The 12,186-nt window shown below is 36.4% G+C and overlaps 1 protein-coding gene across 1 annotated transcript in view; it reads right to left on the bottom strand.

The window, feature by feature from the left end:
* Positions 1-12,186, bottom strand: part of FBXO11 (F-box protein 11) — a 513,763-nt gene that overhangs the window by 223,425 nt on the left and 278,152 nt on the right. The window contains exon 11 of the mRNA XM_090375372.1: positions 1,630-1,847. Within this exon, the coding sequence (XP_090231498.1) occupies positions 1,630-1,847 (218 nt within the window). The remainder of the gene's footprint in view (positions 1-1,629; positions 1,848-12,186) is intronic.

Below are 12,186 nucleotides of genomic sequence, written 5' to 3'. Positions count from 1 at the left end.
ATTATATTTATCATAGCCATTAGACTCTCTGCTACATAATGATAAACTCAACATTATGCAGCAGAGAGTGGAGAGAGTTTGTGAGAGGATTCTTAATTAACTTGAATGTCCTCTTTTGAATGAACCCAGAAGCTTGAGAGAAAGTTTTCAGGACACCACCTCAGCTTATAAAAAACATTATGGGAATCCTATTGTCTCGAAACTTGATATTGGACCGACAACTTGTGTAATCGAGACACTCCTCTTCTTTTCACCTACTTAAACAGCCCCACCCAGCTTAAATAGCATTTTTGAACTACTACAATGGAACGTGCCTGGGGCAATATAAATATGGCTTTCAACAAGTGTTCACTTCCCCTTTGAAGATGGTATAAGCGAAAAGTCCTATGATATTAGCGGTTCTCAATTATGCAAGTTGTCTGTCCAACATGTCAGCACCACCTCAGATGCAGAACAATATTCCAGGGTAGGATGGAATTATAATTTGTACAGAGTGAGTATTTATTCAGAATAAAAATAATGCCAAGAGTGAGAAAGAAAACCCAGTTTTTTAATGCAAAGGAAGTGATAGATAGGATATGCTTATGTCAAGAGACACTAATCTCTCAGAGATGTGTGATCTTTTCTAGAAATCTAAATGGAATGATATATCCTTGAATTAGTAAAGATGAATCACAAATATAAATACATAAATGAAAAAGAAATGGGCTGAATAAAGGAAGTGGTAATTACTTCACAATATTTTGTGATATAATCATGATATAGTAGAATTTCATTAATACAAAGTTCAAGGGACCTAAATTTTCAAACCTTGATGTTTTCCATTGGTATATCTTTTAACATCAAATTAAGCTTTAAATAACAATAAGAATAATTTTTTTTTTTTTATATTTACTTTTCTAAAAGACACTACGAGAAAAGGAACAATATAAATGTATGTCGTTGTGCGTTTTTTTTTTTTTTTTTTTTTTTTATGGAAACCCCAAACACGAAAGGTATCAAAACCTATAGTACTTAGTACCGTGCATGGGTTGAAAGAGAAGTATGGGGTGTGTATGTTAAAGGCCAAACAATGGCACTTAACAAATGTGCGCGCAAGCACACGCACACACACAATGTGTATTCTCCCCAGGAGAAACACATTATATGCTGCACTAAGTGTCTTCTGTGCTTGTACATTTGATTCCACATCTCAATGACACTATACGCTCCACTGTTAGATATCTCAGAACACACCAGTGACCAATGGATCCAAGTTATCATGCAACTAATGGTGTACAGTTATCCATGATAAATGGATAACTGTACTTCTTTCATAATAATTATCTAACAACTCAATATTCTCAAGCTCTTAGACCCACAAAGGGTGATTTTCAAGTCTAGTTATGGCACCTGATTTTTCATCATGCAAAGTTTTAATTTCATCAATATTAACGAGGTTACATGAAAGGTGGATAGTTAAATCAAGTGAAAGATTAATATTTTAAAATGCTTCTTCACATATATTTGCAACATCGATTAAGCATTACATAATTTTGACAATTTTTTGAAAATATATACTTATGTATGATAAGAAGTATACTGAGAAGTATAAAACTTGACTAAACAATGAAAAATAAAATTATTTACCTTATAGTAGGATTACTATGTGAAGTGATCCATACACCTGCAAAATTATTGGAATGGATTTTATTTTCAATGAACTGTCCACGTCCATTTTCATGGACATAAATCCCACCAGTCTGACCATGATGAATTTCACAGCGAACAACTGTTGGATTTGCACCAGCCTTCACTTCAAAGCCAGCAATCCTGTTATTGTGAATGTCATTGGCTTCAAAGTATCCCTTAAGAAAAAAGAAAACAAAATTAATTTCTATTTAAATAATGTTCAGAGTGAAAAACTTGTATAATCAATAAAAATGGAAATTAGAATTCAGTTATAACAAATTTAACCCATCTCCTTTTGTAGTAGTAATTGCAGATGTAAAAAAGCAAGCTTATATAGCATCAGCAAAAAAATTAAAAAACCAGTCCACCCATCTGTACCCTCCAAGAATTAGTCTATTTCTCCCTTGAATTTATTCAACCCATCCACTTCCACAACAACAGATGGAAGCCTGTTCCAACGATAAATCACCCACTGGTTGAAGGCAAACTTCTGCATATCTCTCTCTGCAACCATCCTTCCTCAACATGAATTTATGCCCCTCATATGTAGACTCGGCAAGTGGAAGAATACCATTAATATCCACCTTACTTAATCCATTAAAAACTCAATCAGATTTCCCCGCAGGTGCCTGGTTGTGAGACGGTCTTAATTTTACAATCCTATATAATAACCACATTTACCTATCCATATAAATCTGTGGTTTTATATATTAATATTGATCCTCTAGCAGTGTTTCTTCTGTATTATTTTGTTATTAAATAAGAGAATTTTATTAGTTTTACATTATATATGTATATATACATATAACCAATGATATTATTTATGTTTCAACTCAATAAAACAATGATCAAAATACAGTCAGATCTCTGTCTGATTGTATTTTGATCATTGTTTTGATTTTGATCAAAATCGATGAAATGTTTGCTTGCAAAAATTCATTAATTAAACAGAAATTTCAATATAAAGAAATATGACCTTTTCAATAATTAAAAATAATTCAACATTCAGAAATACAGTACAAGATGGGAAATAAATCAGAAATAAATTTTCTAACATTTTTAAAAAATTTATTAATAGATACATAAACGATTTTTTTCATAGTACATGATGTGCACAATATTACTACACTTAAGAATTATAATTTTTGCAAAATATTTGGCTATCTTTTGCTGTACAATGGATTTTAGAGTAAATCGATCACTAAAAAAAAATGTTCATATTTGTTTTAACACTCAGATATGTATATGTTCAGGAACATTTCCTTTACAGTGGAGGCCTCAATGAAGTTTCAAAAGTTGCCAACATTTCATGTTTAGGTCTAATATCTTTGTTGCTCTCATTTTCTTTCTCTTGTCATCGATAGTCCCTAGTTCTTTAAACTAGTCTTTAAATTTGGGGGAAAAAAAAAAATTTTTTTTTTTTTTTTTTAAACTGTCCAAAATGTCGGAATTGGATATTCAACTACTGTGACCATGAAAACAGAAATATGGGAAATTTATGGCAAAGTGTGCATGGTTCACTTCTGCAAAACAACAGTTGACCAGTTGTCGGGTTAAAGGAAACCACTCTGTCCTAAATCTCTTGACAGGATGCTTACAGTAGAAGGGTGACAAAAGCCTATTGTCGAATATGCCCTGATCTGCTCACTGGTTATGGATACACAGAAAGTAGTTGACCAGCTCGAATTCTCGGTATGTGGGACAGATAGTTGGATACATTTTAAGGGTACTACTGAGTTGCAGAGGGTAATCTCTTTAGCTCTTAATTCATCCTAAGCAAAGCACTATTGCCTAAATTGTTTGCAGGTCAGAGGCACGAACTATGCATACCCAGTTAAGTCTCTCATAATCCATTCGTTATTATGGAAAATTTGCTTCATTCTATGAAAACTATTTAAAATGTAATTACCAAGAGGAATTAAAAAAATGAGCTATATAGAAAAATTCGCTACAAAGAAGTTCGTTGAACAGAGGCCTGACTGTACTTACCCTGGGGAACTCCACTAATAACATTAGTCCACGAAGAGCAGTGCCCAGTAATAACTACTCCGTCTTTTTCCGCTTAACCACCCTTTATTCACAGCAGCAACTTGCCCCCAATGGCACATTTAATGAGTGAAATGCATTGCTCAAGTCCAACTGCTAGCTTTTTAGGGGGGGGGGGGGAAGATACAGAGATTAACCACAATTTAACAGCAGCCACAGGCAAAGATATAAATTATTCTTGACTGCTTCTCTATAGGAACATGCACCAGCTCAGAAACCAAGGTGTCAGGGATTTCGTGGCCTTTGTTGCCTCTTATATTAAGGGAAACAACAAAGGCTCAGATCCTCATGGAACAAGCAAATACATGGACTGGTCAGGGTTTCTAAGAGTAAAAATAGTTGCATGTACGGGGGGGGATCAAAAGGTTCGTACCATAAACTAGATAAAATATCAGTAGGAAGAAGGAGGATGCCGTTTTTAATATAAGTTGTCTACATATTCAATAAGTCTTATCTTACCTTATCTTCCTTCAAGGATTAGGCGATGCACCTGTTCTGATCTCAAACAGGTCTGCTCATCTTTTCTTTGGTCATCCTCTGTCTCTTTTTCTTTTTGCTCTATATGTATAAGCTAATTTAGGGAATCTATTATCTTACATTCTTTCTACATGTTCTTTCCATCTTTGTCTATATTCTATAATTTTTCCATCAACTGAGTAAATCTTTAATTCCTTTCTAATATTTACATTTGGTATTTTATCTAATTTTGTACATCCTTAAACATATCTTAAAAATTTCATTTCTGCAGCTTGTATTCTATTAATGTCTCTTTGTTTCGGTATCCAAATTTCAGAACCATAAAGAAGTGTTGGTATTGCCATTACTTTGGAAAATTTCAATTGTGTTTCTTTCCTTGTTTTCTTAGCCAGAGTTCTTTTTATTGTTCCACATATATTTTGAAATTTCGCCAATTTCTGGTTCATATCTTCTTCGACATCATATGTTATATCACATCCTAGATATTTAAAATGTTTTACTTGTTCTAATATTTTATTGTCTATAACTATTTTTGTTCTCACTGTATTTTTCCCTTTAAAAGCCATTGTTCTAGTTTTCATCATTGATATTTTAACTTTATATTCTTCTGTTATTTGGTTTAATTTAAATACTGTTCTTTATAAATTATCTTCACTATCTTGAATAATTACTTGATCATCTGTAAATAACAGTGTATTAATCCTATTCTTTGTATTTAAATATATACCTGTATTAATTTCTTCTTTCCATTTACATATCATATCATATCATATCCTCGATATATATGTTAAACAGCATTGGTGACAAGCTACATCCCTGTCTAACTCATTGATTTATTATACTTTCTTCTGTTAATTTATTACCTGTATCAATCGCTATATTTGTTCCCTGATATAAACTCTGTATTATTTTTGTAAGATGCTTTGGGCATCTTTTTTACATAGTATGTCCCATAGTTTTCGTCTGTTTACTCGATCAAATGCTTTTTCATAATCTATAATGCTAAATGCATTTCTAAATTAAACTCTTTTCGTTTTTCTATTATTTGTTTTAATATAAATATATTATCTGTAGATAATCTTCCTTTTCTGAATCCTGCCTGATCCTCTATTAATATTTCATCAGAGATAATTTTAATTCTATTATTTAGCCATACATTTTATATACTGTATTCAGTATGCTAATCCCTCTATAATTCTTTGTATCATTTATCATTTATGAAAGTGATTCTTGCACTGCTTCTATTGGAATGAGCTGCAGCCTGGAAAATAAGATGCAGGATATTTCAGAGACTGCTGGGAATCATTGGGGTACAAATAAACACATAGGTTGTGTTAGGGTAGCTAAGAAAAAGAACAGGTGCATGTATACTTGCGTGTACACCAATGCTAGGAGTTTAGTAAATAAATTTGATGAATTTGAGGTATTGCTCAAAACATCAAAGGCAGATATTGTGGGGATTTCAGAGACGTGGTGTCACACAGATATAAGGAATGCAGAACTGGAATTTGGGGAGTACAATGTGTACAGAAAGGATAGGAAGGGAGGAGGGGTTATGCTATTAGTTAAGAAATACATAAAATCCAAGGAAGTGAAGCCAGTCGACATTGCTGGACAGTGCAGTGTTGAGTCAGTTTAGTGTGACATAAGCATTGGGAGATCAAAATTGAGAGTAGGAGTGTGCAATAGGCCTAATGATTCTGATGAGTATAATAAGGAACTGTACGGGGCCAGGAAATCAGAGAGTCTTATAATGGGGGATTTTAATTTCCCAGATATTGACTGGAATTTGGGGGCTGGTCACTCACACACTAGCAAGGCTTTTGTGGATTTATTGGATGATTGTTTTCTACATCAGCATGTTTGGGAGACAACTAGAGGGAGTAATACTCTTGATTTGATTATCAGTAGTGATTCTTCATGCATTAAGAATCTGCAGGTAAATGAACCACTAGGTGGCAGTGATCACAGTGTGCTGAAGTGGGATTTACTCAAAGAGGTAACTACCATTAGGGGTAAAGGGAAGGGTTATTACTTTCGTAAAGGCGACTACGATGGACTGAGACAGTATTTAAATTCTATACAGTGGGACCAACTGATGATGTTACCAACAGCAAATTCAAAATGGGAAGCATTCAAAGAACTTATCTTGGAAGCTACTAGGCTTTACATACCAACTAAGAAATATTGTTCAAGGTTTAGGCCTAAGTGGATGTCAGATGAACTAATGAGACATATGGCAGAGAAGAAAAATGCATGGGATGCATACAAATTAACACATGACACAGAAGTCTATGATAGATACAAGTTGATCTGTAACCAAGTTACAAAGGAGGTTAGGCAGGCGAAGGCAGATTACGAGAAATCTTTGGCAAGGGATGCAAAGAAAAACAGCAAAAAGTTCTTTACTTATGTAAACTCTAGCAGGAAGGGGATGAATCAGATTGGTCCACTTGATATCGATGGGTCAACTGTTGATGATCCTGCTCAGGTAGCTAACAAACTAAATGAATATTTTGCATCGACATTCACATATGAGGAGTTATTCAGCGAGGGGAATGCCAGAGGTGTATTCAACTCTGGCAGTAAGCTAGAGAATCTTGTAATAACTGAGAGTAAAGTGGAGGAGAAATTGTTGAAGATAAATACAAGAAAGGCACCTGGGGTGAATGGGATCTATCCAGGTATATTAAAGGAGGCAGCAAAGGAAGTAAGCAAACCCTTAGCCATAATTATGAGAGCTTCCTTGGACTCAGGGGAAGTACCCATGGACTGGAGATGTGCAAATGTGATCCCAATTCACAAAGGAGGATCAAAGGGCGACACAAGTAATTATAGACCTGTTAGTTTAACTTCTGTTCCTGGAAAATTAATGGAGGCACTGGTTAAAGAAGCACTGCAGGATCATCTAGACAAGACTTCAGTTATAGCTCAGACACAGCATGGTTCTGTTAAGGGGAAGTCTTGCCTGACCAATTTGATTGGATACTATGATGCAGTCACAAAAGAACTGGATGCAGGGAATAACTTTGATATCATATACTTGGATCTTAGAAAGGCTTTTGATACTGTTGCACATGGAAGACTGCTGCACAAATTGGAGCAGTGTGGCATTGGAGGCAAATTGCTGCTATGGATAAGGGGGTGGTTGAGGGGAAGAAGACAGAGAGTGGTAATCAATGGACACTGCTCATCGTGGACTAATGTTATTAGTATTTATATTTAGTTCTGTATTTATAAATGATATCGATGATGGTATATCAAGCTTAATGTCCAAGTTTGCAGACGATACAAAGGTTGGCAGGGTTGTCAAGGACACTACTGACACTATGCTACTGCAACAGGATCTGGAAAGGTTGAGCAGATGGGCTGAGAGGTGGCAAATGAAGTTTAACATTGACAAATGTAAAGTACTACATATGGGAAACAGCAACCCCAGAGCAACGTATCAACTCTGTGGTACTACACTGACAGTGGTAGAGAATGAAAGGGATCTGGGGGTGGTTGTGCAGGCAGATATGAAGTTTTCTGAGCAGTGCAGACGGGCTGCAAGGGTAGCTCATGGTGTATTGTCGATGATATATAGAAATTTTTCTAGCAGGGATAAGGAGGTGATTATTCCATTGTATAAGGCAATGGTCAGACTACACCTAGAGTACTGTATACAGGTCTGGAGGCCTCATTTCAAGAAGGATGTAGAGATGCTGGAACGAGTACAGAGAAGGACAACAAGATTAGTGAATGGAACAAAGGGGTGCTCTTACGAAGAAAGGCTTAAGTTTTGCAAATTACAGTGTCTGGAGACTAGGGCACCGGCGAGGTGATCTGATAGAGGTGTATAAAGCCTTGAATGGTTTGAGCATGCTCAATGCTGATGGGATTCTTCCTCTTGCTCAGAATAATCACCTGAGAGGGCATAAATTCAAATTGAGAAAAGATGGATGTAGGATAGACGTGAGGAAATTTGCCTTTAGCCAGCGGGTGGTTGATTGGTGGAATAGACTTCCATCCCTTGTCGTGGAAGTTGATAGCCTAAATAAGTTTAAGGCTCAGCTGGACAGGTATTTCGACCGAACAGAGGGGTGAAGTGGAAGTAGTTATTTTTTATTTATTTATTTTTTTTTTGGCTGATGCTGCATAAGCTTGCTTTCTTGCATCAAATGCCTCTACTAATGCTAATGGTAATTTTTTTAAATATTGAAATAATTTTTGCTATCTTCCATTCTTCTGTTATTTTATATTGTTCCCAACATTTATTAAATAAATTTAGTATCCTGTCTTTTAAAAAACTTCCTCCATACTAGATCAGTTCTGCATTTATACCTTCCATTCCTACTGCTTTCCTATTTTTTGTAGCTTTCAATGCCTTTTCCAATTCTTCCTTCATTATCGGTTACATATTCAATAAGTAACATGTGAAATTTCATCCCGTAGGTGATTGTACACCAGAGATGGAGCCTCGAATCTGAGGAATGACACTATAGTTGACAAAGTAGAGTATCAAATAGTGATCAAGTTGCTGCATTTTCAGGGCAAGAAAGCTCAGGAAATTGATGAAGAAATGAAAGCTGTGTATGGGCAGAATTGTCCACCCTATGACACTGCAAAAAAAATGGAAACTGGAGTTCCAGCGAGTTCGTACAAGTGTCTTTGACAAGCCAAGAGAAGGAAGGCCATCAACATCCACAGACAGTGAGATGGTAAAAGTAGAGCAGCTGGTATTGAGTGACAGACATGTGACAATTCATTTCATCACAAATGCAGCAGGAATTAGTTATGGGTCTGCCCACAGAATTTTACATGACCATTTGCACATGTCTAAGGTCTCCGCATGATGGGTTCCAAGATTGCTGAAGCCTTTGCAGAAATCGTTGCTATCACAAACTTTGTTGCCCAGAGCAGTTTCGAACTACTGCAGCACCCGCCCTATTCTCCTGACCTAGCACTGTCAGACTTCTTGTTTTGAGAAATGAAGAAACCATTGCGTGGATGCCACTTTGATTCATTTCAGGAAGTCATTAATGAAGTGGAATCCTGGTTTCGGGCAAAAAGTGCAGAATCTATAAACAAAGCATTAAACAACTGATCCATAGATTGGAGAAATGTGCGATTATACATGGAGAGCACATAGAAGAGGATTAAAGTTCCTGTGATGTTTCACCTTTCTAGGGCTATTATTTCTAGGTAAGGGTACGAACTTTTTGATACCCCCCACGTATATAAAATAAATTTTACAAATTTGAAGTACTGGTTAGCATTAGAAGAGGCATATGATGCAAGTAAGCATCATAAAAAAAAAAAAAAAAAAACACTTCCCATTTCACACATCTATTCACCCCAAATGCTTGTCTAGTTCTGCCCTGACCTTATTTAAGCTGTAGACCTGCACTACAACAGAAGGATGTTTGTTTGAACTATCAACCACCCGTTGAGTAAATGCAAATTTCTGCACAACTATTATATAATTGCCTTTCCTCAATTTGAATTTGTCACCTGAGGTGAGTAATCAGAACAAGGGGAAGAATCCCACCAGCATTGAACTTGCTCAAATCATTCAAGGCCTTATACAGCTCAATTAGTTCACTTCACAGGTGCCTAGTCTCTAGATGCTGCAATTTGCAAAACTTTAGCCTTTATTGGTAAAAGAAACCCTTTGTTCCATTCGTCAATCTCGTTGCCCTTCTCTGTATTGGTTTCAGCAGCTCTACATCTTTCCTAAAATGAGGCCTCTAAACCTGTATGCAGTACTCAAGGTGTGGCCTGACCATCGCCTTATACAAACAGATAATCACCTACTTATCCCTGCTAGCAAAGTTCCTGTATATCATTGACAAGACCTCATATGAGCTGCTCTGGAAGCTTGATTGCATTGCTCAGAAAACTTCATATCTCACAGCACAATTATCCACAGGTCCTTTTTAATTTTTCTCCACTACGCGGAGCGTAGTATCCTACAGTTGGTGTGTTATGCTGGGGTTACTGCTACCCCTATGCAGTACTTTCCATTCGTCAATGTTGCCGCTTCTCAGCCCATCTACCCAACTTTGATATCTGCTGTTGCAGTAGCGTACTGTCATTAACAACCCTGCTAACCCTTGTATCATCTGCAAATTTGGACATTAAGCCTGATATACTGTACCTTCATCAATATCATTGTTAAATATACAAAACAACAATAGGCCCAACACTGAACCCTGGGGGACTCCACTAATAACATTAGTCCATGAAGAGCAGTGTCCACTTATTACCACTCTCGTCTTCTCCCACTCAACCACCCTTTTATCCATAGTAGCAACTTGCCATTAATGCCATACTGCTCCAATCTGTACAGTAGTCTTCCATGTGCAATAGTATCAAAAGCTTTCCTGAAATCTAAGTATATGATATCAAAATTATTTTTGGCATTCAGTTCCTTTGTGACCACATCATAGTATCAAATAAAATTGTTCAGACAAGACCTCCCTTTAACAAACCCATGCTGTGTCTTAACTATTACTGCAGTCTTGTCTAGATGATCCTGCAGTGCTTCTTTAACCAATGATGCCATTATTTTCCCCCAGAACAGAAGTTAAATGACAGGTCTGTAATTACCGTGCCACCTTTTGATCCCCCTCTGTGAATTGGGGATACATTTCACATTTGCACATCTCCAGTCTATGGAGGACCTCCCCTGAGTCGAAGGAAACTTTCATAATTATGGCTAAGGGTTTGCTTACTTCCTTTGCTGCTTCATTTAATAAATATGGACAGCTCCCATGCACCCCAGGTGCCTTCCTTATGTTCAACTTCAACAATTTCTCCTCCTCTTGTTCTCAGTTATTACTAAATCATTTAGCTTCCTGATAGAGTTTGATAAGATTTTGATCTCCACTTCCTCATGTGTGAATGTAGCTGCAAAACACTCATTCAATTTGTCAGCTATCTCAACAGGATCATCAAAAATCGAACCATCAATAAAGTGGACCAATCTGATTTATCCCCTTTCTTCTAGAGTTTACATAAGTAAAGAAGTCTTTGTTGTTTTTCTTTGCATCCTGGCCAACGATTTCTCATAATCTGCCTTCGCTTGATTGCAGACTAGTTTATATCTACCATAGACTTTTGCATCACTTGATAATTTATATACATCTCATGCATTTTTCTTCTCTGCCACATGTCTCGTTAATTCATCTGCTGTCCATTTAGGCCTAAACCTTGAAAAGTATTTCTTAGTTGGGAAAAAAAGACTAGTAGTAACTTCCAAGATTACTTTCTTGAATGCTTCCCATTTAGAATTTGCTGTTGGGGTCCCATCGTATAGAATTTAAAAACTGTCTGAGACCACTGCAGTCACCTTTACGAATGCAAAAACCCTTCTATTTACCTCTGATGGTAGTTACATCTTTGAGTAAATCCCACATCAGCACACTGTGATCACTGCCATCTAGTGGCTCCTTTATCTGTATATTCTTAATGCATGAAGAATTATTGCTGATAATCAGAGAAAGAGTATTACTCCCTCTAGTTGCCTCTTGAACATGCTGCTGTAGAAAACAATCATCCAATAAATCCACAAAAGCTTTGCTAGCATGCAAGTGACCAACCCAGAAGTTACAGTCGATATCTGGGAAGTTAAAATCCCCCCTTATAAGACAATCTAACAGACAGTAGAATGTAATCAGAGATGTGGTGTTACTCGCACATAAGGGATGCAGAATTTGAATATGGGGAGTAAATTGGGTACAGAGAGAGAGAGAGAGAGAGAGAGAGAGAGAGAGCACAGAAGTTAAGCTCAGTTTTATTATTTTATTCATAATAAAATCTAATGGAGTGTATTTGACTGATACAGGTGGCGAATGAAAATCTGAGTCATTTTGGTGTGACATAAGACTTGGTCAGAGAGAGAGAAAGAGAGTAGGAATGTGTTATAGGCTTAATGATAGTGACAAGTATAATGAACTGTACAAGCAGAAAGAGTAAGGCAGTAAATCAGAATGTCTCAACGAGTGATTT

This window comes from Mastigoproctus giganteus, chromosome 6 (genome assembly GCF_048544385.1).
Source record: "Mastigoproctus giganteus isolate SK-2022 chromosome 6, ASM4854438v1, whole genome shotgun sequence".
Classification (NCBI taxonomy): domain Eukaryota; kingdom Metazoa; phylum Arthropoda; class Arachnida; order Uropygi; family Thelyphonidae; genus Mastigoproctus; species Mastigoproctus giganteus.
The sequence above is the reverse complement of the archived record's forward strand: the minus strand, read 5'-3'. Positions and strand labels throughout refer to the sequence as shown.